The sequence below is a fragment of the Bos indicus x Bos taurus genome, chromosome 22 (genome assembly GCF_003369695.1).
Source record: "Bos indicus x Bos taurus breed Angus x Brahman F1 hybrid chromosome 22, Bos_hybrid_MaternalHap_v2.0, whole genome shotgun sequence".
NCBI classification, from domain to species: Eukaryota; Metazoa; Chordata; class Mammalia; order Artiodactyla; family Bovidae; genus Bos; species Bos indicus x Bos taurus.
In genome coordinates, this window is record NC_040097.1 from 47459449 (window position 1) to 47485479 (window position 26031).

The following is a 26031-nucleotide window of genomic DNA, read 5'->3' on the forward strand; positions in this document are numbered from 1 at the left end:
TACTATAAAACTCTTAGAGGAAAACATAGGCAGAACACTTTTTGACATAAATCACAGTAATATCTTTTTCAGTTTGTCTCCCAGAGTAATGAAAAGAAAAACAAAAGTAAACAAATGGAACCTAATTACACTCAAAAGCCTTTGCACAGCAAAAACCCAAAGTGAGAGAAAATATCTGTAAATACGACTGACAAAGGATTAATCTTCCACATTTACAAACAGCTTATGCACTCAATATGAAAAAAAAAAATCCAATCAAAAATGGACAGAAGATCCAAACAGACATTTCTCCAAAAAAGACATACATATGGCCAAGAGGCATGTGAAAAGATGTCAGCATCTTTAGAGAGACTATTAGAGAAATGCAAGTCAAAACTGCAATGAGGTATCACACTGTTCAGAACAGCCATCACCTAAAAATCTACAAATAATAAATGCTGGAGAGGGTGTGGAGAAAAGTGAACCTCCCTACACCATTGATGGGAATGTCCACTGGCACGGCCTCTGTGGATAAGAGTACAGAGGTTCCTTAAAAACTAAAAACAGAGCTACCACATGATCTAGCAATTCCACTGCTGGGCATATATCCAGAGAAAACCATAATTCAAACAGATACATGCACCCCAATGTTCAGCATAGTGCAGCGCTGTTTACAACAGCCAGGACATGGAAGCAGCCTAAATGCCCATCGATGGAGGAGTGGATAAAGAAGATGTGGCACATATATACAATGGAATACTGTTGCTTATGTTTAGTAATTCAGTTGTGCCTGACTCTCTTGCGACCCCAAGGGCTGTAGCCCACCAGGCTCCTCTGTCCATGGGATTCACCAGGCAAGAATACTGGAGTGGTCGCCATTTTCTTCTCCAGGGGGTTCTCCTGCGTCTCCTGCATTGGCAGGCGGATTCTTTACCACTGAGCCACCTGGGAAACCCACAATGGAATATACTTGGCCATAAAAAAAAGAATAAGATTATGCCATCTGCAGTAACATGGATGGACCTAGGGATAGTCATATTGAGTTAAGTAAGTCAGATGGAGAGAGAGAAAATCATATGATGTAGCTTGTATGTAGAATGTTAAAAAAAAAAAAAAAAAAAACAAGATACAAAAGAACTAAACAGAAACAGACTCACAGACTTAGAGAATGAATTTGTGGTTACCAGAGGGGAAGGTCAGTGGGGAGGGAAAGATTGGGAGTTTGGGACTGACATGTATACACTACTATGTTAAAAGAGATAACTGACGAAGGCCCACTGCATGGCACAGGGAACTCTACTGTATATTCTGCAATAACCTATATAGGAAAAGAATTTGAAAAAGAATAGATACTTGAATATGTATAACTGAATTGCTGTGCTGTATACCTGAAACTAACACATTGTTAATCAACTATACTACAATATGAAATAAAAATTAAAAAAAAAAAACACTCCCAATATTTCACAAATTTCTTTTCATTCCTTCTTACCATATTAGAAAGCCAGCTCTCTTGAAGGAAACCTGCAGCCTGCCTATTCTGGCCTCTTCTCTGAACCACACATCTTCAAAGAAGGCTGGCTGTGTGCTGTCTCCGAGCACGGGCACATCCCCTGCCCCATGTCTTGAGCTTCATCCCACTTGAGAAAGTTCACCCCTCTCTGTCTCCCCAGGCCATCATCCCAAGAGCGACATGAACTCATATTCATAGACTAGACCCTAGGCACCAGGCTCTTGGGTGGGTACTTCTAAATCTTGTCTGTCATTTACTCTTAACAACACAATGTGAAGTCAGAGTTATTTACCCCTCTTTTTCAAAGAATGAAACTAAAGTTCAGAAAAATTCACTACTTTGCCCAAAATCACACAACCAGGAAGTGACAGAGCTGGGACTTCAACCCAAACTCGTCAAACAGCAAACCCGGGCTCCTCCCACATAGCGACCTGCCTCCAGCACAGGCTTCATGAACTTCTCCAAACACACAGCCAACCCCTGAACCTCCTCCTAACCTGGTGTCGCCCCTGTCTGGAGAAGATCTTTTCACATCCACAACTTCCAAAATCAACAGTCAATCCATCTTTATCAGGCTACCTCCAGGCAACACGAGGCCCCTCCCCCAATCTAGACTGAGGGATCAGCTATTTCAGAACAGCACACATCACCCTAGAAGCCAGAGCCTCTGCATTTTCTGAGACACAAGAACAGTCTCTAACAGCATCCACTGGCTACTCTCTTTGCTTCTATGGACAGACTGAATGATGCAGACCACAGAGGCTGCACTCCCAACCTGGAAGGGGTTTCCTGACTTCTGTACCTTCTCACCTTGATGACCCCACAGATGATTCTACCTCCTGGGATTCTCACTACCCTATGCAGTCAGCATTCTTTTCAGCCAATGAAGATGAAAACACCTACCCACTGGGGCTCAGCTAAGCCCCTAATTCTCTGAGTGCACCAATCTCTCCCGGCAGCCCCAGAGCAGCCTGTGCACTGGAGACAGCACAGGGGACAGGGAGAAGGGGACACTCTCACAACGGCTGCTGGAGGAGGCAGGGAAGAAACACATCCCCAGGACAAACACTGCAACTGCTCCTAGCTACTCTCCTCGCTCTACACCCAGGCCGTTACGAGGGGGTCCTTTCCAAACCAGAACTACGGAATTCAAAAGGAGAGAGTGAAAGAAAAAGAACACAAAAGAACAAATTTAGCAATTTCTCAAAGGAGAGCTGACCCTTAAACTGGGCACTGACAAAGTCCACAGGGCCCCTGGAATACTTGAGCCCCAAATCCAAACATCAGATAGAACCATGATGTCCTGTGAGTAATCATGGATTCAGCAACAAGGCATTAAGGGATTCTGAGGCCACAGCCTGGTAGGAAAACCGAATTCACTCTGCTTCCCGGAAGTCAAGTCTCACTCCCTCACATCTCCAGAGCTGCTTCAGTCTTCCCCACCCAGTACCATCTTCCTTGACAGGCTGTTCTTCCCACCTGCTTTCAAATATTCCCAGGCATCATGAGTCCAAAAAAATTCCCATTATTAAAGGGGAACTTGGGCTTCCCTGGTGGTCTAGTTTTTAAGAATCTGCCTTGCAATACAGGGGACACTGGTTCGATCCCTGGTCTGGGAAGATTCCACATGCCATGGATTCTTCGGCTGCTACTGAAGCCTGCGTGCCTAGAGACCGTGCTCCACGACAAGAGAAGCTGCTGCAACACAGAAGCCCTCAAACTGCAACTAGAGAGTAGTCCCACTCACAGCTAGAGAAAGCACGGCGACAACAAAGATCCCGTGCGACCAAATTAAGGGAAACACGTTTTCTTAAATAAAGGGGAACTCGCTATTTTAAGACAGTTAGGCTATTGATATAATTTTCTTCCTCCTGTGGATGGTCCCTGTGTACCTGCACCTTACTTTTCTCCACTGTATTTTTTCATCATCTAACAAATTACACTTTTATCGTGTATCTCCTTCTCACCAGAATGTAAGCCATGAGGCAAGGATTCTGCTTTCCTCATTATTGCTTTCCTAGTGCACAGTAGGTTTTCCTAGTAGCTTTCCCTAGTGCTTGGCAGTAGGTAAAAGCTAGTAGTAGCTTTTCCTAATGTCTGGCAGATCCAAGGTGATTAATATGAATTTGGGGAAAGAATTAATTTCAAAAATGGTTCGATCACAAATAGAATTTTTACCCTTATGAAGAAGGTCAGAAAAGAACAGCAAATACCACTTTCACAGTGAAATGCCAGGGCACATCCATTAAAGCTGATGGCTGATAATTTACCATGCGCTGAGGTTCTATTTTCGGTAAAAGACTGGATAAGCAGCATAAATATAGCTAATGAAGTAACATAAATATCTTTGCTTGCAGATGAAATGGCTATTTGCCTAAAAAATATCTAAGACCCAAGAAAATAAATGAAAAACATTTAAAACTGACAAGATAATTCATTAAGTTAGCCAGATATAGGATACATGAACCAAAATGATTAGCTTTACTAAGTATCACTATGAACGATTAAAAGACAAAATGGGAGAAAATAAGGTGCCATTCATATGAAAAATGCTAAGAGTAGACCCAACAAAAACCTGCAAAACCAAGATGAAGAAAACTAAATGATTATTAAATAAAATAGGAACTGAATAAATTAGAATATGCAGTGTTTCTACATGGGAAGAATCAAACTTGTAAAGAAGCCAATTATCCCCAATTTTGCCTATGATTCCAATAAAATCAACTTCTCCACCAAAAAAAATCAATGGGATTAATGCAGACACTGGGGCTCATTTAAAGTCATCTGAGAAAAGTAAGTGTGAGAGACTACCTGAGAAGGTTTTGAAGAAAACACATTTTTGAAAGAAAAGATGGGAGGGAATCAAACCCTACCTGAAAAGGACAATATTTCGAGGAAATGAGAATATAAGCCATAGATAGTGAGAAAACATATAAAGAGAAATACATAATAAAGGACTATTATCCCAAGTACACAAAGAACTCTAAAAACTCAACAGAAAAATGAAGAACCTGATTAAAAAATGGGCAAAAGACCCGAACAGAAATCTCACCAAAGACGTTATACAGACAACAAACAGGTATACAAAAAGATACTCTACAGCATATGTGTTCAGGGAAATGCAAATTAAAACAATGAGATACCACAACACACCTAGCAGAATGACCAAAATCCGGAAACACTGACACCACCAAACACTGGTGAGGATGTGGAGCAACACGAACTCTCATTCACTGCTGGTGAAAATACAAACTGCTGCAGTCACTTTGGAAGACAGTTTAACAGCTCCTTACAACACTAGAATAAACACATTCTAACCATATGATCCAGCAATCAGACTCCTTGCTACAATGAGCTAAAAACTTATGTCCACACAAAAACAAGCACAAGGATGCTTACAGTAGTTTTATTCATAATTGCCAATCCTTGGAAGCAACCAAATGGGCCTTCAGTAGGTGAATAAACTGTGGTACAGTCAATGGAATATTATACAGTGCTTTAAAAAGCTATCAAGCCATGAAAAGTCACACAGGAACCTGAAATGAATACTACTAAGTGAATGAAACCAACATGAAAAGGTAGGATACCAACTACACAGTATTGTGGAAAAAGCAAAAAGATTGACAGTTGCCAGGAAGGGAGGGCAGGACACAGGATTTTTAGAGCCTGTGAAAAGACACTGTATGATATGATAATAGTAAATGCACATCATTATACACATGTAACCCACAGAATGTACAACACCAAGAATGAACCCTAGTGCAAGCTATGGACTCTGGGTGACTATGATGTGTCACTGTAGGTTCATCAATTGAACTAATGTACCACTCTGACAATGGGCTATGCATGTATGGGGCCAAAAAGCATATGGGGACTCTGTGCTATTTGTTTAATTATGCTATGAACCTAAAAGTTCTCTAAAAAAAAAAAAAAAAGAAGTCTACTAAGAAAAGAAAAGGGAGGGAGCAGAGAGAGCAATACTTAATCTCTTACCTGGATTGTAATATCCTCCAAAATGACTCACATTCTTTTGCAACCAACTCACCAGTATAGGCCAAAAATCTTTTTAATATATAAATCCATTCCTTTCACATGCCCTGCTTAAAATCCTTTAGCATCTTCCTACTGAACTCAGAAGTGAGACCAGAGTCTTCACAGTGACCTCCGAGATACTAGCTGTGCCTCGTTGTCCCACCTCACAGTGAACTAGTTCCTCTAACCTTTACTTGTCTCTAGAATACACCCAGCTTTCTCCCCTACCTCAGGGCTGATGCATTTGCTATACTCTCTGGAAAGCTCAGCTTTGGCTCTCTCTCCAGTAGTTCTCCAGCCTATTTTTACTTCTTTCATGAGGTCTCAAGCTCATGTGACCAGCTCCATGAGGGCTTCCCTGACGACCACCTTCAAAGGGAGCTTCTTTGAGGCTTCTCAAATTTGAGAGGGTGCATAAAATCACCCACAGAACTTGCTACAACAGATTCCTGACACCGACCTACCCTCCTCCCCAGGATGATTATTGATCTAGGGTGGCACCTAGCAACTAGTGATTTTAATGAGCACCCAAGTGATCCTGATGCGGCCCACCTGTGGCCCTCACTGTTAGGAAGCACGGTACTTGAGCAACAGGTACTTATGATATCAACTTACTTGTTTTTGGTAAAAGTACCCTCCATGAGAAAGGAGAACTTGTCTGCATTATTCAGACTAGCACTACGTGCCTAGTCTGAAAGTACATATGGAAAGAACAATGCAGGTCTCTCTGGGATACATCTGGTATTTGTGGAGGAATCTCTTCAATTGAGAATTTTTCTCAAGCGGTTTCTCACCTAGCAACCTTATTTTTTTTGCTAATCCCATATTCCTAATTTATCCCCCACCCCCAACGTGTTTCCCTCTAGATAAGGTTGTTTTCTATATCTGTGCACACAACTTTTATTTGTACAACATGATCTGGATTTTCACTTTCTGAGGGAATTTCTTGACGTGAGTCCCCCCTTTTTTACTTAAACCTGTATGTCCAAACTCTTCACACTACACACAAGACTCTTACCTCCCCCACCACGTATTTACAACCTTAGCCCTGGGGATGGACTCAAGGGGGAAACCACAGCCTCGCCAACTTAGGCCTTTTAGGTCCCTTCCTAATGACCTGATAACTAATGTGACTTTTAAGACTGAAATGAAGGTAGGCTCACCTGAGGCCAAGTGGTTTGGAGCATGGCTGATGTCTCCTGGCTCTGTGCACTCTTCCCGGTTTGGAAAAGCAAGAACCTTAAAAGCTAAGACAAGAAGAGCCATGAGCGTAATGGTCCCTTTTCTACATCACCAACAACCGCCCACAGTCTTCCATCTCATTTCCAGCATTGGCAGGAGTCTCTACCAGCCCTCCACTGGCTGATCGCTCCCACCTCCTCATGAATTGCTCTAGCTGGTATTCGGGACAATCCACCACCTGCCTCCTCTGCCCAAGAGCGCTCCTGGGACCATTCACACCGAGTGGACCGAGACACACATGACCAATTCGGCCCCTACAGTGCTGGGTCTGAACAAATTTAAAAACCTAAAAAAGTGCTTATGGGGACCACGTCACTGACTCCCAAAAGTGCCTATGGAGGAGACAAAGATAAGTGGATTTGGACTGAGTGAAATATTCATGGTCATATTAGCTATCAGGTGACGGGAGACCCCAAGAGGCTCTCCACCCAAGCAAGCAGGAGACCCCAAACATCAGAAACTTCAGTACCGGCCACAGGGGGCTGTTAGGCCAACTTCTTTTAGACAAAAAAAGGATCACGCCTCGGTGGGCAAGGGACTGGACCAGGACTCTAGAGGCCCGCAGCCACCTCGGCGGCTTCTGTGAGGCCGAGACGCCGGGGCATCCGGTCAGAGGGAGGCGAGTTCAGGGGCAGCGTGCTGACGAGGCGCTAAGTAAAACGAGGAAGCCGGCGCCTAACGGGACTGGCAAGAAGAGCTAGCCAGAATTTACCCTTTCCCTCATAACCCCTAGAAACGGTTCTCTCAAAGATCATGCAGAACCCAGCGCAGGTGTCCACCATCCCTCTAGGCCGCCCATCTCGGTGGTTCCGGCGGCGCGACCTCACGTAACCCGAAAGGGCTGGGCTTCGGACAGGCGCTTGCCCGTGACGTCATTGGTGGGCGCGGTAACACAGAACTAGGGGCTGGTCCCTCCGCCCTTGTGCTCCAGCCGCTCAGGGGACTAGAGGTTGGGTGTCGCGGCACCCCTTAATCTACTCATATCTCGGCCTCTGGGCCCAGGTATGTGCTGTGTGCTAAGTCGCTTCAGTAGTGTCCGACTCTGCGACCCTATGGCTCCTCTGTCCATGGAATTTCCCAGATAAGAATACTGGAGTAGCCATTTCCTCCTCCGGGGGATCGTCCAGACCCAAGAATCGAACCCGCGTCTCCTGCATTTGCAGGCGAATTCACCACTGGCCCACCTGGGAATCCGGTGCAAGCGGCTGGATGGTTCCAGTCCTGAGGATTTCCCAGGAGGTGTACACTACTTGTAGTTGCCATTCCAGATAACAGGGACGTTGCTCCAGATGTGCCCACGCGGCCTGGGCCCTGTGTCTACACCGCTGTGGGAGAATTGGAAATGGGAAGAGTAGTGCCCACTATTTCAGTGGCCAAATGTGTACGGGTTGAGAACTTCAGCCAGCTAGTTCCAGAAACCTGGCTGAACCACTCACTAACTGGGTTTGCCTATTTCATTGTCTGTTATATGGGTATGATGGGGGTACCCCCCACAAAGGGCTGCTGAAGTTTAATAATTAAATGAATTCACAGATTGGTACAGTGTTTACGGTGGTGTCTGGCACGAAATAAGTGCTTGTGAGTCTGTTCTGTTTTGTAACTGTGTTGTTTTTAGAGATACAAGTCCTGCTGGGACTCGAATCTGTAACACAGTTTAGGAAACAGCCATTAGCATTTATTCTTAGAGCCCCTTCCCACCATGTATCTGTATGTATGTTCCAGGCCCAACTTGGAGAAATTCAGCACCTCTGTCCAGAAAGGTTTTAATTACAAAGGCATCTTCAATTCGTGCAACTACATGACAGAGGGCCAGGATAGTAACTGAACTAGGAATGGCTTCTCTCCTGTGGCCGCAGGTACTGTGGTGTCCAGGGACTTCTCCTTTGCTGTTTCAGATGCCCTATGATGGAACCTTTAGCGCTCAGTTGCTCAGTCATGTCTGACTCTTTGCGACCCCATGTACTGTAGCCTGCCAGGCTCCTCTGTCCATGGGATTTTCTAGGCAAGAATACTGGAGTGGGTTGCTGTTTCCTCCTCCAGGGAATCTTCGCAACCCAGGGATCAAACCCATGTCTCTTATGTCTCCTGCATTGGCAGGCAGATTCTTTACTGTTGCCACCTAGGAAGCCCTATGATGGGGGCCTTTCACACACTGTATACGCAGATTCTCTTGCAATTAAGCATCTGCTTCACATTGCTCCAGCCCAGCTCCCTTTTGTAGTTACACATATAAATAGATACTGAAACCAAACAGAAACAGCTAGATGGCAACAGCAATCCAAAAGGAAAAACTAATAAATTTGTTGCAATCAATTCATATTCATTGTTGTGTTGCACTAGTCACTTAAACGGTCTTTGTATAATAACTAAGATTTATGAGACCTTAATATGTGCTAGAAACTATGCTAAGGCTTTATAAGCATCATTGCTTTTCATCTTCATTTCTTAGGTTAGTACTGTTACGTTCCCCGTTTTACAAGTGAGAATACTGAACCTAAAGAAGTTTAGATGTAATAAGAGGCCACAGAGCTAGGAAAGCTTATTAACCAACATCTGTACAGTTTCTCCTGGGAGCTGAAAAGCACTTTAAATACCATGGAAACATTACAGAGAATCCCTGCCTCAACAGCCCACTGCCTCTGCTGCACTACTCAGCCCTCCTGTGTTTCCCCAGCAATTGTCTGAACTGCCTGATGTCATGGTATTTGCAGTCCTCCTCCTGTTCCCCCTAGATTCATGCTCTACTCATCTACTATCCCAACAGCGTCTTCCAAAATCTTCTAAATTCTATGGCCCCCAAAGACAGGTGTGAATAAGTGGCACAGGAGACCTACCTGTTGGTAGACTTTGACTTTAGAAACTGATGTGGGTTTCTAGCCCCCAGAAAATTGTACTGACAGGTGCTTCCACTTCATGCAATTAAACGGATCTTCTGAAAATCATGTCCTCTCTGTAGACAAAGGTATCTCCCGCTGGGATAATCTCATCTCACCTCAAACCACGTTTCCTCAAGCACACCCCCACCTGGGTGGACACACATCCATGCCTGCCATAACTGCTTGTCAAAGGGGAAGCCAAGTCAGGCCAGAGTCTGGCACTGACTTCTCAGAGCGCTCATCTAAGAAAAGCTGTCAGGAAGCTAGCATTCCTGAAGCCCCACTGTGTGCCGTGTTCTTCACAATCATGACCTTAGCCTGCCAGCAACTCTCCAAGGTAGTTAGCTCTTACCCTCTTTGTACACATAAGGGAACTAAGGCTCAGGGCTTTCGGTGACTTGCCTCTGGTCATGCAGCTGGTAAGCAGTAGGAATTGGATTTGAACCCAGATATATTTGACTCAAAAACCTGTATGCTGTGGTAGATATATTTCCTCATCTTCCTCACATCAGTCTCTCCCCAGAGAAGAACTGTGGCTCCACTGGTGCCTGGCTATTTCCCTTTTCTCTCCCTTCTCTCCCCTTCTTCCCTTCACCCCTCCACCCCCCCTGCTGCTGCTGCTAAGTCGCTTCAGTCGTGTGCGACCCCACAGACGGCAGCCCACCAGGCTCTGCTGCCCCTGGGATTCTCCAGGCAAGAACACTGGAGTGGGTTCCACCTCCACTAGTGAGTTTTAATGTTGGAACGTGGGGATTGAGAGGTTCTAGATATGGGGAGTCAAGCCCATCATTCCCTCGTTCATCCCACTGTGGGTTTGGGAGGCCATGTGATTATTTATCAGATGACACCCGTGTTCTCTGCAGAGGCACAGATCGAAAAGAATTCATAAGAGGGTTTTCAGAGCGTGTGTTTGTGATGTGTTTGGTTGTATGCACAGCGTGCAGAATTTATGAGCATTTAGAAATCAGCGCCCATTGCAAAGCACCTTCAGTGCTTCTCCCAGATGCCAGTTCCCCGTGATGCCAAGGTGCCTCTGCCAAATCAGAGGACGTTTAGAACAAACACTCCATGGAATATCTGCAGAATAATGTGATAGGAAGAGGAGCAGCCCAGCCTCTGCCGCTGAACGCAGAGTCTAGTGTGCCTGCTGTGCCCTCTCTTCCTCTCCTTTTCCGAGTCTGGCTACTGAGATCTTTCTCGTGTGCGCTCAGGGATCCTGGAGGATGAGTCAGGCCCATGTGTCAGTGGTGCCATTGGTACAAAACTCAGAATATCCAAGACACACAGAGCCTTCCAATTTTAAGACTTGAGTATAAATCCTCCTAGGTTCAGTGGGATTTCCCTGGTGGTCCAGTGGTTAAAACGCTGGGTTTCCAATGCACAGGGGGTGGGTTCAGTCCTTGAAAGGGAACTAAGATCCTACATGCCACACAGCCAAAAATAAGTAACCAAATTCTAGTAGGTTCAATGAGACAAAATGGCTCAATGTATTCTTATGGCTGCACCATCTCTTTTGTTGGGTTTGGCCTGAATGGAACCTGCCTTGGAACCCAGGACAGTTTCTGAAAACAAATAGTGCTTAGGGAAGGTCTAAATCTTTGAGGCGTGTAACTACAAAGAGCCTCTAAAGGTTTGTGGCAGGGTGAAAAGGCTTCTCTTACATCAGTCCTACTCTCTCACCACCCCATTCAACCCACCAGGAGAAACCCTGGGAATTACAGAACACTTATCTGGCACTGAGACCACACATTGTCAGTTAATTCCAGAAATCTCCAGAGTGCAACACGGAACGAGAAGGGATGGAATCCTAAGAACAGAGTTATAAGAGACAAGAAATGAAGGCAGCATTTTGTTTATGTAAGGAATAGTCATCTGTTTGTGTAAAACTGCAGGAAATGAATTCTCACCATGGTGAAGCATATTTGTTCTTAAACTGCCTTAGAAGGAAACAAGCAAAAATGCAGGCTGAAGCCCTTCCTTCGCTAACATTCTGTATTAGAGAAACAGAACGAACAGGGTGTGTGTGTACAGAGAGTCTAAGAAATTAGCTCATGCAGGGACTTCCCTAGCGGCCCAGTGTATAACCATGTGCCTGCCAATGCAGGGGACACAGGTTCAATCCCTGGTCTGGAAGATTTCACATGCTGCAGAGCAACTAAGCCTTTGCACCACAATTTCAGAAGTCCATCCTCAACCTGGAGCCCGTGCTTCACAACAAGAGAAACCACTGCAGTGAGAGCCCTCTCATAACAAAGAGTAGCCCCCATTAGCCACAACTAGCAACAAAGACGCAGTGCAGCCCAAAATAAATAAATATAAACTGCATCTTAAAAAAGTTTTAAAGAAATGAGCTCATGCATATGTGTGTGTGTGTGAAAGTTGCTCAGTCGTGTCTGATTCTTTGCAGCCCCATGGACTATACAGTCCGTGGAATTCTCCAGGCCAGAATACTGGAGTGGGTAGCTGTTCCCTTCTCCAGGGGTCTTCCCAACCCAGGGATTGAACCCAGGTGTCCCACATTGCAGGCGGATTCTTTACCAGCTGAGCTACTAGGGAAGCCAATGGAATATTACACAGCCACTGAAAGGAATGAAATAAGGTCATTTGTAGATATGTGGATGAACCTAGAGTCACTCATACAGAGTGAAGTAAGTCGGAAAGAGAAAAACAAATATTGCATATTATTGCTTTTATGTGGAATCTAAAAACATGGTACAGATTAACTTATTTTCAAGGCAGGGATAGAGATGCAGACGTAGAGAATAGACATTTGGACACGGGGCGGGAGTGAGGAGGGTGACTGAGATGAATTGAGAGATTAGGATTGACATATATATACACTACCATGTGTTAAATAAATAGCTAGTGGGAACTTGCTATTAACATAAAGCACAGGAAGCTCATCTCGGAGCTCTGTGATGACCTAAACGGGTGGGGTGGAATATGTGTATACGTATGGCTGATTCACGTCACTGTACAGCAGAAACTAACACAACGTTGTAAAGCAATTATATTCCAATAATAAAAAGAAAGAAAGAAATTGGTGCATGCAATTGTGGAGGCTTGGAAAGTCCAGAATCTGCAGGGCGGGCCCACAGCTGAAGAGCCAGGGAAGAGCTGCGGTCTGAGTCCAGACGTGGTCAGCTGATAGGAATCCCTCTCCCCAGGCGCTCCGCCTTCTTCTCATCAACTCAACATTGCTACTGCCGTCCTTCTGCCCTACCGCATGGTTCAGCAGATGAGACCATGTTCCCATCTCTGACAGAGCCAAGGGACCTGGTAGAAGCAAAAGTCCTTGCTGACAGCGAGCAGATGTCTGAGACTAGAGCGCTGGGGGTGGGTCGTCAGGGGATGAAGCACCCCAAGAACAACAGGACACATGGCTCTAAGGGGGACATAGCCCCCCAGAAACCTAGCAGTGAGGGCACCTGCGTGAGTGGCATCTGGACAAAGAGCACATCACCCAGTACATGCTGTGCTCTACATTTATGGGATCACACTCTGTGTGTGGCTGTATAACCATACAGTCAAAAATCATCTGGATCAGTTGACAGCTAACCAACCCTCAGACATGTGAGTGAGCCCAGCTAATGTCAGCACAGCCACCCAGCCAACCACCCCAGAGGCAGGGCAACAAATGCTCAGTGTGATAGAGGCCACCACAGTTCTGTGACTGTGATGCTCATGATGCCGCATTTTCTGGCAACAAACTGTTACACCTACTTTCCAAGTCAAGGGATGGGCTGACAGATAGAACACTGACAGGGAAAGGCAGGTCCTATAATCCAGTGAGAGGCAGAGTGGAGTTTGTATTAAACTAGGAACCACACGCCCATCTAACGTGAACAGCTGGACTCAGTCCCAGCCAGTCACCCCAGCTGGAAATGTTGATTTGGTGCAGCTACATTAACTTTTTAAGAAAGGAGATTAAGGTTTCTGTGAAATGTATTATTTTATATGTTACCAATACATTGTATTTTCCTCCAAAAGTTGGGCAATAATAACAGAAATGCAAATTATACTGATATTTCTTGCCTTTCCAAAAGATTAGCAAAATTAAAAAAGCTCAAAAGTACACTCTTGAAACTAACTTCCAAAGTTAATGAAACTTTGGAAGAACCAGTACCTTTACATATTGCTAGAAGGAATACAGGGGTTTCCCAGATGACTCAGTGGGTAAGCAATCTGCCTGCAATGCAGGAGACACCAGTTTGATTCCTGGGTCAGGAAAATCCCCTGGAGGAGGGCATGGCAACCCATGCCAGTGTTTTTGCCTGGAGAATCCCAGAGACAGAGGAGCCTGGTAGACTACAGTCCCTAGGGTGGCAAAGAGTCAGAGACAAAGTGACCGAACACACAGGCTTGCACACAGAAGGAATGCAAATGGAATAACCTGTACGGAAGAGAATTTGAAGATATTTAGCAAAATTATATATTCTTTTACCCTTTGATTCAGTAATCATACTTCTTGTAATCTATTTCAAATATATACTGGCAAATATAAAAGAGATATATGGAGCTTCCCTGGTGGCTCAAAGGTAAAGAATCCGCCTGCCAATGCAGGGGACATGGGTTTGATCCCTGGTCCAGGAGGATCCCACATCCCAAGGAACATCTAAGCCTGTGCACCACAGCTACTGACCCAGTGCTCTAGAGCCGTGAGCTGCAATTACTGAAGCCCACGGTCCCTAGAGCCCGTGCTCTGCAACAAGAGAAACCACTGCAATGAGAAGTCTGGACACCATAACTAAAGAGTAGCGCCTGCTCACTGCAACTAGAGAAAGCCCACGCACAGCAACAAAGAGCCAGCGCAGCCGTAAATAAATCTTAAAAAATCACACTGCAGTCATAGATAAATCTTTCTTTAAAAAGAGAGAGGTGTACAAGGACACTCTATAAAAGCTAAGCCATAAAACAACTAAAATGCCACAGTCTGGGACTGGCTGAATAAATTATGCACATCCTTATGACAGAGTAGTATATAACTATATTGTAATAATGAGTATCTCCATCTACTATGGAGTAATTTCCAAGATACATTGTTAAAGTGATTTTAAGTGCATAAAAATGTGTATACTACTATTTCTATAATAAAGGATATAAATATATACAGATTTAATTCTCTTTTTCCATGGACAAATAAACCACAAAAAGGTTTTAAGGGTTCTCTATAGGATAAAGAAAGGTATAGAGCGTATGAGACAAGGATAGATACAAACTAGACTTGCATATATTTTGGTTTCTATGTATGTCTTTGATACTGTGTGATTCAATTTTAAAATATTAATCCCAAAATATAAAAAAATAAATGAACCTAACTGTGTATCCATTTTGGTAGCAAAACTACACAAAGAGAAGCTATAAGAATTTGTGCTCCCCTAGTGGGATGCATCCTAAGTACAAAAAGGACTGTAGATGGTACCGATGAACCTATCTGCAGGCCAGCAGTGGAGACACAGACGGAGAACAGAATTGTGGACACAGTGGGGGAGGAGGGACGGATTGAGAGAGCAGCATGGAAACATATACATAACCGTATGTAAAACAGAGCCAGGGGGAATTTGTTGTATGACACAGAGAGCTCACATCAGGTGCTCTGTGACAACCTAGAAGGATGGGATGGGTGGGAGGCGGGAGGAAGGTTCAAGAGAGAGGGGACATATGTATGCCTGTGGCTGATCATGTTGATGTGTGGCAGAGACCAATACAATATTGTAAAGCAGCTATCCGCCAACTTTAAAAAACAGCAACAGAGTAACTTTTCAGTAATGATATTACTGTGGTTCTGCTATTTTAGACTTGTCATTTGGGTAATGCAATGTCAGATAAAACTACTGAAAAATTACATGATATTTTATCATTCATGTTGTTTTTGAGAACGAAGATTCTGGCTGTGGGAAGAAGGAAATACAAGTATTAGAAGAACTGAGTAAAAATCATATAATCCAGAACCTTAAAAGGAAGCATAGGTTCAAATTTATGATGTTATTTCATGATTGATTAGATAGCTAGCTAGATAGGTAGACAGATACATAGACAGACAGGTACTTCCTGTTCCCCAGTTCTGTCCACTGGAAACTGACAGTGCTGATCGCATGAGCACCCGTAGCAGGCTCTCTATGGGCCATTTCTCATGAAAAGGAACCAGTGCTGCCTGAACAAATAGAACTCCCAGTGGCCAAAGATGGGACAGTCTGAGCATGGGTAATAATAATAGTAAAGATAAGTAATAAAATGAATCATGATAATCTTTGCAAATGAATTCAAACATGTCAGCTATGATTAAATCCATGGATTCATAAAGATGCTTTAATAAGACAGTTGGGAAAACGTGAATTGTGATGGCTACTCCATAATGTTAAGGAATCTAGGAGCAAAAATGGTAATTGAAGCTACGTTTTAAAATAATTCTTATATTTAAAAGATGCATACAGCCAATTCTTAATATTCACAGGTTCTATATTTGTGGATTTCTATACTCAGAAAATTCATTAGTAACCCCAAAATCAATACCCTGGGTGTTTTTGTGGTCATTCACAGACGTGTGAAGACTGGCAAAAGCCTTGAGTCACCCACTCTGCATATTCCTAGATGAGGTTGATCAAGGGGACTCTGCCTTCATTCATCCTTTAGGCTATACACAAATGCCTTTTCTGTAGTTTTATTTAATGTCACTCTGTTCACACTTTTGTGCCACTTTTTGTTAGTAATTTCACCACTTAGGATGGCTCATTGCATTTATGTCCTGAAATGCAATCCAGTGTTCCTAAAAGCAAGAAGGCTGTGATGCGCCTTATGGAGAAAATACATCTGTTAGATAAACTTAATTCAGGCATGAGTTATGATACTGTTGGCCATGAGTTCAGTATTAATGAATCAATGATGTATATGAAATAACTTGTCTCTAAAATAAAACACACATAAAATAAGGTCATGTTTTTATTAGCTGATGAAACTATGGCCAGAGTCTCACAGAAACCTACTCCTGTATTTCCCCTGAGAGAAGGGTTCTTCTATATTTACTAATTCAGTGTTCACAGTGACTTTATGGAACTTAACTACCACAGATCACTTCATGGCAAACAGATGGGGGAAAAATGCAAACAGTGACAGACTTTATTTTCTTGGGCTCCAGAATCATTGTGGATAGTGACTGCAGCCATGAAATTAAAAGACATTTGCTCCTTGGAAGAAAAACTATGACAAACCTAGACAGGGTATTAAAAAGCAGAGACATCACTTTGCCAACAAAGGTCCATACAGTCAAAGCTATGGCTTTTCCAGTAGTCATGTATGGATGTGAGAGCTGGACTATATAGAAAGCTGAGCACCAAAGAATTGATGTATTTGAACTGTGGTGTTGGATAAAACTCTTGAGAGTCCCTTGGACAGCAAGGAGATCCAACCAGTCCATCCTAAAGGAAATCAGTCCTGAACAGTCATTGGAAGGACTGATGCTGAAGCTGAAACTCCAATACTTTGACCACCTGATGGGAAGAACTGACTCATTTGAAAAGACCCTGATGCTGGGAAAGATTGAAGGCGGGAGAAGGGGACGACAGAGGATGAGATGGTTGGATGGCATCACCGACTCAATGGACATGAGTTTGAGTAGACTCCAGGAGTTGGTGATGGACAGGGAGGCCTGATGTGCTGCAGTCCATGGGGTCACAAAGAGTCAGACACGACTGAGCAACTGAACTAAACTGATACTCTCCCAATAAGATGGACCAATGAGCATATTTAACCTGAGCTATGGACCTCCAGTTGTCTATATACCAGCAGTGGCCTTGCCAGACAGAGCCATCCATGGGCTCTTTGCTGAGAGCCAGGCCTTAACCTTCAAATATGTGGCCTCATTTACCCATGTGAAGTACCTCCAAGAGGAAATACAAGTTTATCTCAATTCTTCACCCACTAAACTTTGCCCAAGAAATTAAAAGGAACTACTAATGATACAAAGAGGTTTCCCAGGAGGCTTGGTGATAAAGAACCCACCTGCACCACAGGAGACTCAGGAGACTCGGGTTCGATCTCTGGATTGGGAAGACTCCCGGAGGAGCAAATGGCAACTCACTCCTATTCTTGCCTGGAGAATTCCATGGATAGAGGAGCCTGGTGGGCTACAGTCCATGGGGTTGCAAAGAGTTGAACACAACTCAGCACAGCACAGCAGTGATATAATTATCTTATCATTATAAAAATCATTTTAAATAGGCATTTGCTATTAATATACCACTTGGGGGCCCTCCTGCATTGAATGGTATTGAGGACTGTCTCTAAAAAACAGCCTTTTCAATTCGGGTCGGCTGGTGTTCCCTGAAGGTCTCTGCCAGCTTGTTTCTCAATGTCTCCATAACGTACCTGGGTTTCAAAGTAGGTAGAAAGTCAAACGAGGAGGACATTAACTAGACGGGGAGAAGATGCAGTGTAGGCTTTGTGCTTTTCTGGTTGGGACGGAAACCCAGAAGGAAGACAGTTGTGCTGTCTTCTACAGCACAGCTCCTCCTGATAAGGAGCACCACAGAGAAGGTGCTGTGAATGGGGCTCACAAGATGACTCAGGAGCTCTGAACACCACATCCAGAAATGACAGTGCCTAAAGGCCACTTGCTATGTAAAGTGGACTCCTTGAAACCCCTGAGAAGCCCTCCCTAGTGTGTCATCAGCTAGAACCAAAGCACACTGCCATGCCCTGGCTGGTAAAAAGAGGGGTGTAAGCCCAGCATGATCAGCTTGGACCAAGCAGCATTTCCCCTTTGGGGATGCCCCTGCTACACATGGCCAGTGGAAGGAGGGAAATGCTGAACAAAATCCAGAAGAGGAACAAATGGATTGGCTGTTTCGTGGGCAAACGACAGCAGCTGCCACGTACGTTTACATTGCTCTTCACAGGGTTGTTTTTAGAATCTGTTGAGTTCTGATGGTGATCATTGAGGATGTAATTTTTACATCTCACTATACTCCATTGTTTTCCCAATATATCACAAATTTTGACTATAAAAATGCAGTGTTTACTTATCATGACTAAATATCATTACCTGATAAGTCATGGTGTGTTTTATGATTATCTTTTCTTTCTTTCTTAAATTTTTGGCTTTTCCTGTACTTCATAGTTGCCTGGATTTTTTTTGTTTTGAAATTTGCTTTGTTTTGTATTGCCCCTTATTTTTTTTTTTCCCAAATTCTCCTACAGATTTGTGAAACAATAATTTTATGAACACTCAAACACTTCCCAGTAATCTATCAGTCCCCATTTGTTTTTTTTGTTTTTGTTTTTTTTTCAGATCTATCTCCCGGCATGCTTCATCCTTCTGTTCCAGTCTGGACTGATTACTGTTGCCTTCTTGGGGCTTCCTTTTCTCCTTCTCCTGTGCTGGATTTCCAATTTCCTAGATCATCTGTAGTTTTTTTCTACATTGCTTCCTTATTTTTCTGAAGCACATCTTGTAACATGATGGTTAAACTATTTGGTCCTTGGATGTCTGAAAACACGTTTATATTACTTTCTTTATATTTCTAACTTATAGAATAGTTCTAAGAATAAGAATAGTTACATGAAACTTGTGTTACCTTTTATGCACATTGACCTGTTACTAGCATTTTGTTCCATATTCTTTAATATCTGCTTTTTCTTTTTCTGTCTCTCCTCTTTCTCTCTCATGGATGGATGGAGGGAGGGAGGGAGGGAGGGGTAGATGGATGGAGAGAGATGATCATTTTCTCTGAAATATTTAAGAGTAATGTTCATACAGTGTGAAGATTCCTTAAAAAACTGGAAATAGAACTGCCATATGACCCAGAAATACCACTGCTGGGCATACACACCGAGGAAACCAGAATTGAAAGAGACACGTGTACCCCAATGTTCACTGCAGCACTGTTTACAATAGCTGGGACATGGAAGCAACCTAGATGTCCATGAGCAGACAAATGGATAAGAAAGCTGTGGTACATATACACAATGGAATATTACTCAGCTATTAAAAAGAACACATTTGAATCAGTAGTCCTCATGAGGTGGATGAAACTGGAGCCTATTATACAGAGTGAAGTAATTCAGAAAGAAAAAGACCAATTACAGTATATTAATGCATATATATGGAATTTAGAAAGATGGTAACAATGACCCTATAGAGACAGCAAAAGAGACACAGATATAAATAACAAACTTTCGGACTCTGGGAGAAGGCGAGGGTGGGATGATTTGAGAGAATAACATTGAAACATGTATATTACCACATGTGAAATAGATGAAGGTGAGGGTGGGATGATTTGAGAAAATAACATTGAAACATGTATACTACCACATGTGAAATAGATCACCAGCCCAAGTTTGATGCAAGAAACTGGGCACTCAAAGCCGGTGCACTGGGGCAACCCAGAGGGATGGGATGGGGAGGGAGGAGGGAGGGGGGTTCAGGATGGGGGACACATGTACACCCATGGCTGATTCATGTCAATGTATGGCAAAAACCACTACAATGTTGTAAAGTAATTAGCCTCTAATTAAATAATTTTAAAAAGTAATATTCATACATCATGGCCCTTTATCCATAAATATTTCAGTGTGTATATTTCCTTAGAATATTCTTACATAATAACAATACTGTTAACCTTTAGTAAATTTAATATTGATCCAGTTTGGATCTATTGTCTATATTTTAATGTTGCAATAATGTCCTTTATAGCAGTTTATTTTTCCTTCAATAGACCATCCACTCAGGTATTGCATTTAGCATCATATCTCTTTAGTCACACTTAATCTGGAATACCTGCTCAGCCTTTGTCTTTTATGACACATTTTAAAAGAACACAGAATCACCTTTTTGAATAGAAATACACCATACTGGGTTTGCCTGGTTATTCCCCATGATTAGATTTGGGATAATCATCCCTTACGAGGATACTCACAAGTGATGTGCTTTTCTCAGGGCATCACATATGAAGGATACAATCTCCAAATTCCCCTCTTTGGTGGTGTTAATTTTGATAATACAGTCAAGGTGCTGTGCAATTTGTAGATACTTTGTGATTTCTCTTGCAACTAATAAGCTTCCATGGGGAAACATTGAAGATTAAACAAATATTCTGATCCTCATTAAATTTCCCTCTAGACTGAGCATCCATTGATTCTTACCTGAACCAATCTTTATTATAATGGTCAGAAAGTGATTTACAGCTTCAGTACTCTCAGTACATTTATAGTTAGCACTTTTTCTACTTGCATTAATTTACTTTTGATGGATAGTTTGGCTAGGGATGGAATTCTAGGTTGAAAATAATTTTCTTCAGAATTTTTAAGGCACTGTCCACTCTCTTGGAGCATCCCATGATGCTACTGAGAAGTCTCGCGCCATTTCGATTCCACTTCCTCGATGTATGTGATCTATTCCCCACTCCCACACACCCGCAGAAGCTCTTAATTAGGTTCTTTTACTCCTTGGTGTTCTGACAGTGCATAATGATGTGCCTGGAATTAGAATATTGTTGTCCTTTTTTCCTGGAGGCCTAACCCCCACAGTATTTAATCGTCCTACTCAATTCAAACGGGCTGTTGCCTAGGACAGGCGTACAACTCTCTTCCCATCCCTTCACTACTCTGTGAATATTGGATCCTCCATTTCCTGAGCTCTAAATATTTCTCTTTTTGGTTTACTCCCTTACTTTCCTGAATCCTCTAGTAACATACCTCAAGCACAATGGTAATGAGGGAACATGTTGCTGAGTAACCGGGGAGAGACTAAATAACCCACAGAGACAGAGAACCTGTGCACGAGGCTGCCCACGGCATGACTGTCTCCAGCGTCCCTCGGACAGCAGCACCAATGCTGGCTTTCTCAACGTGAAAAGCAGGGCCATTTATGATTTATAGAGCAGCTCTGGGAAAATAATAAGAGCGAAACAGAAGAACAGAAGGTATAATAGGGTCAGGTCCCCCTGGCCCACTGGCATTGCAGTGAGCCCTCCCCTTCCCTGTGCAACAGAAGCCCAAATTCTGGCTGAAGGAAGAGGGTTCTTTGCGACAAGGCATTAGTCTATCACTCCTGGCCTGCCGGCTTTCCAGTTAAAGTCATTATTCCTTGCCCCAACGACTCACCTTTCAATTTATCGGCCTGTTGTACAGTGAGCAGGACAAGCTTGGGCTGGGTATCAAAGAGGCCTTTAGTTTAACAGAAATATTCCACTCCTTTGAAATGGAATGAGGTAAAAAATAATAAATCATAATTGTGTCAATCACATATGTACTAGATGTTCATCTAAGTATTTAGAGAGATTCAAAATGGAAATATCCTAAACATTCAATAATAAGATATTAGTTCCAGGAAGAAGAGAAATCCATGCAGTGCAATATCACGTGATACTACAGATGATTTGTTTACTAGGACACATACATTGTGTTCTGCTAACTGAAAAGAACTCTGTGACAGAGTATGCATAACTATAATTCATGCATGCATGCACATTCACTGTGTGTGTGTGTGTATATTCACCAAAGCATTAAAAGTGGTGAAATTCAGGCCTAGGTGTTTTTCCAGACAAGATTTTTGCTCCAAAGCATGTATTTCTAATTAGGAAAAAAAAAAAAGAAATTTAAAAGCCACTTTATATGGTCAAGAGCTTAAAAGTGGAGATAATGTAGGCACCTCTTCTTAACTGCTCATAAAATCATTAGGCATCTGGACTTGCCTGCTGGTCCAGTGGTTAAGAGTCTGTCTTGCACTGCTTCACAGGTTCAGTCCCTGGTTGGGGAACTGTGATCCCACATGTCTCAGACTAACTAAGCCCTCCAGCTGCAAGTAGAGATTCTGTGCACCACAGTGAAAGATCCCACTTGAAGCAATGAAGATTGGTATAGCATGCCTCGACTAAGACTCAATGCAGTCAAATAAATAAATATTAAAAAAATAATAATTAGGCATCTTGTTTATGGAAAATTAGACAGCTGAAAAGGTACAAGAAAACTGCCCTGTTCCCAGAACAGTGGCTATGAAGAAAACCTTCTTAGGAACAGACACAATTGGCTTCATATTTTTGCTGCCTATACCTTTGAGACTCATTATTTGCACTTTTATTGACAGAATCTAATGAACTTCACTCGTTTCTTAGATAACCAATTTGCCAACAGTCACTGAAGAACAAATTATAACTAAACTGCTAAGATTGCTGGCAAAACAAGGGCAAGAAGAAAATTCATCTATCCCATGTATTTATTTGATACACTGAGAACTGCTATACCTGAGACTGCTTTTCTTACAGAGTAAAGATTACAGCTGAAAGTGGGCATTGATACATTTCAGTTCTGTCTCTAGTCACTGTCCTGAAGCAAGGCCATTTACAATTTCTGGAGTTTTTTAAAATACAAACCTGATATAGAAAAATCTAACTTTCAGTGCATTGTGCTTAAATGTTAAATGGTAAACAGCACCAGTAAAGTAGATATTTTTCTCATTATTAAAATCCAAGGGGAATTCCCTGGTGGTCTGGTAGTTAGGACTCTCCACTTCCACTGCTAGGGGCCAGGGTTCGGTCCCAGGTTGGGAAACTGAATCCCATAAGCCACAGGTCATGACTAAAACAATTCAAGGTGTCCTTCAGAAGGTGGTAATGGGGTAAATTGAAAATTGTGGCCAACTGAAATTTCCTGTAACAGTCCTGGTAGCTCAGACAGTAAAGAGTCTGCCTGCAATGCAGGAGACCTGGGTTCAATCCCTGGGTCAGGTAGATCCCCTGGGGAAGGAAATGGAAACCCACTCCAGTATTCTTGCCTGGAAAATCTCATGGACGGAGGAGTCTGGCAGGTTACACCCTGCGGGATCACAAAGAGTCCGACAGGACTGAGCAACTAACACACATTGTAACTAGTGAGGCGAAATATTTTGGTAGAAATAACAATCATTACTGATTCATTTATGAGAAATAGATGAGCCAGCCCTACAACTGGGCTTCTTGTAATAGAAGTTTCAAAATATTTTCTTTAAGCAAGATATTCTTTTATATATTAGCTAGCTTTTAAGATAATATGACTTGGGGCCTTCCTTGGTGGCACAATGGTTAAGCATCTACCTGCTAATGAAGAGGACACAGGTTTGATCCCTGCATCCGGTCCCATCACTTCATGGGAAATAGATGGGGAAACAGTGGAAACAGTGTCAGACTTTATTTTTTGGGGCTCCAAAATCACTGCAGATGGTGACTGCAGCCATGAAATTAAAAGACGCTTACTCCTTGGAAGGAAAGTTATGACCAACCTAGATAGCATATTCAAAAGCAGAGACACTACTTTGCCAACAAAGGTCCGTCTAGTCAATGCTATGGTTTTTCCTGTGGTCATGTATGGATGTGAGAGTTGGACTGTGAAGAAAGCTGAGCGCCGAAGAATTGATGCTTTTGAACTGTGGTGTTGGAGAAGGCTCTTGAGAGTCCCTTGGACTGCCAGGAGATCCAACCAATCCATTCTGAAGGAGATCAGCCCTGGGATTTCTTTGGAAGGAATGATGCTGAAGCTGAAACTCCAGTACTTTGGCCACCTCATGTGAAGAGCTGACTCACTGGAAAAGACTCTGATGCTGGGAGGGATTGGGGGCAGGAGGAGAAGGGGACGACAGAGGATGAGATGGCTGGATGGCATCACTGACTCGATGGACTTGAGTCTGAGTGAACTCCGGGAGTTTGTGATGGACAGGGAGGCCTGGAATGCTATGATTCATGGGGTCACAAAGAGTCGGACACGATTGAGCGACTGAACTGAACTGAACTGGGAAGATCACAGATGCCGCATGGCAACCAAGCCCATACATCACAGTTACAGAGCCAGCGCTCTAGAGCCTGCGAGATGGAGCTACTGAAGTCTGAGAGCCTATAGCCCCTGCTCCACCCCAGTGAGGCCGCTGCAATGAGAAGCCTGTGTGCCGCAACAAGAGTAGCCTCCACTCGCTGCAACTAGAGAAAAGCCAGAGTACAGTAATGGAGACCTAGCACAGCTATAAACAAATCTTAAAAAAGTTAATAAGACAATATGATTTTTACCTTAAAGCAAATCATATAACTTCTTTCTGAACAGCCATAAAATAAGCTTTTTGTACTGATCTACTTATAGAAGTGTAAAAAGACCACATTTTGTAAAGCACTTTGAGAATCTTTAATTCAAGATATTTTAGAAACAAAACATCTACTATTGCTTTCAGAAAACAAATAGGGCAAAGGTGGGGAGTGCTGGACCACTGAGGGGCAGCATTTGGGACTGGGTTCCTGGAATGTGGGACAGAACGAAAGAAGTAGTAAGAGGAGAAGAGAGGAGGAAGAAGAGGAGAGGAAGTATGTTTCCTCAGCCTGTGCCACTGATGCTGATCACTCTATACTTTCTCTATAATTCTGTACTTTGTATAAATGTGTGTAACTGTGTATAAAATGTGTCTATTTCTAAACACTCTATTGCTCTTTTAACTCACATAAATCATATTACAGTGTATGTTAAGTTTAGGTCAGCTTTGTTTTTGCTTTTGTTGTTTTTCATTATCAATATATTTAATATCTGGTAGCACAAAATCAGCCAACTTCTTCAAAAATGTCTTAGCTATTCTTTGTCCTTTGCTCTTCTGTATAAATTCTAGAATCAATTTGTGAGGTTCCACACGTACACACATGCACGCACACACAGACAACTTCCCTTGTAAATTTTGATTGGAATTACTTTTAACATAAAAATTCACTTGGCAAAAACTGAAATCTGGATATTGACCTTCCCTACCCATGAATATAGTGTATTCTTCAGAGATTTTGGTCATTTTCTATGCCTGAAATGAATATTTGATATTTTATAAAAGCTGCCCCAAATGTTTTGAAAATCCTTTCCCTTTTTTTTTTAGGACTGCTCCACCTTATAAATCTCACTTATGAGGCAGAATTCAAAACTATTTCCCAGAAGCCCTTGCTCCTTAGATGTACACATACAACCAATTTCCATTGAGCAGGTACAACTTGGAAGATGGAAATAAAGGTCATGAGACCCTATAGTCAGGATCCTTAAACGGATGTGGATGCACCTGGTTTTTCTCAGCGCATGTAGCAAGCCTCCTGGAGGTCTAGCCCCTCTCTTCGGTGTGGTGAGGGTGCCAGTCCAGCAGCAGGCACCAGCAGCTGCTGGGTTTCCACTGGAGCCTCTTGGTGCTGTCCTTGGTCCCTTTTCTGAGCATGCCTATGTGACAGCCCAGCTTGGTTCCTTTTTGGGAATTCTGTAAGCTACCTAGTGGTTTGTAGCAAATCCCTTTCTGCTTAAACATGTTAAAATAGATTCTGGGGAATTCACTGATGGTCCTGTGGACAGGACTTTGCACTTTCACTGCTGTGGGCCCAGGTTCAATTCCTGGTTGGGGAACTAAGATCCTAT

The 26031-nt window shown here is 42.9% G+C and overlaps 1 protein-coding gene across 1 annotated transcript in view; it reads right to left on the bottom strand.

Annotated features, from left to right (window-relative positions):
• ZNF621 (zinc finger protein 621) overlaps nt 1-26031 on the bottom strand; it is a 48343-nt gene that overhangs the window by 5771 nt on the left and 16541 nt on the right. Inside the window, exons 6-7 of the mRNA XM_027522645.1 lie at nt 7236-7391; nt 6688-6771 (exon numbers count right to left, since the gene is read on the bottom strand). Coding sequence (XP_027378446.1) covers nt 6688-6771; nt 7236-7391 — 240 coding nt within the window. The remainder of the gene's footprint in view (nt 1-6687; nt 6772-7235; nt 7392-26031) is intronic.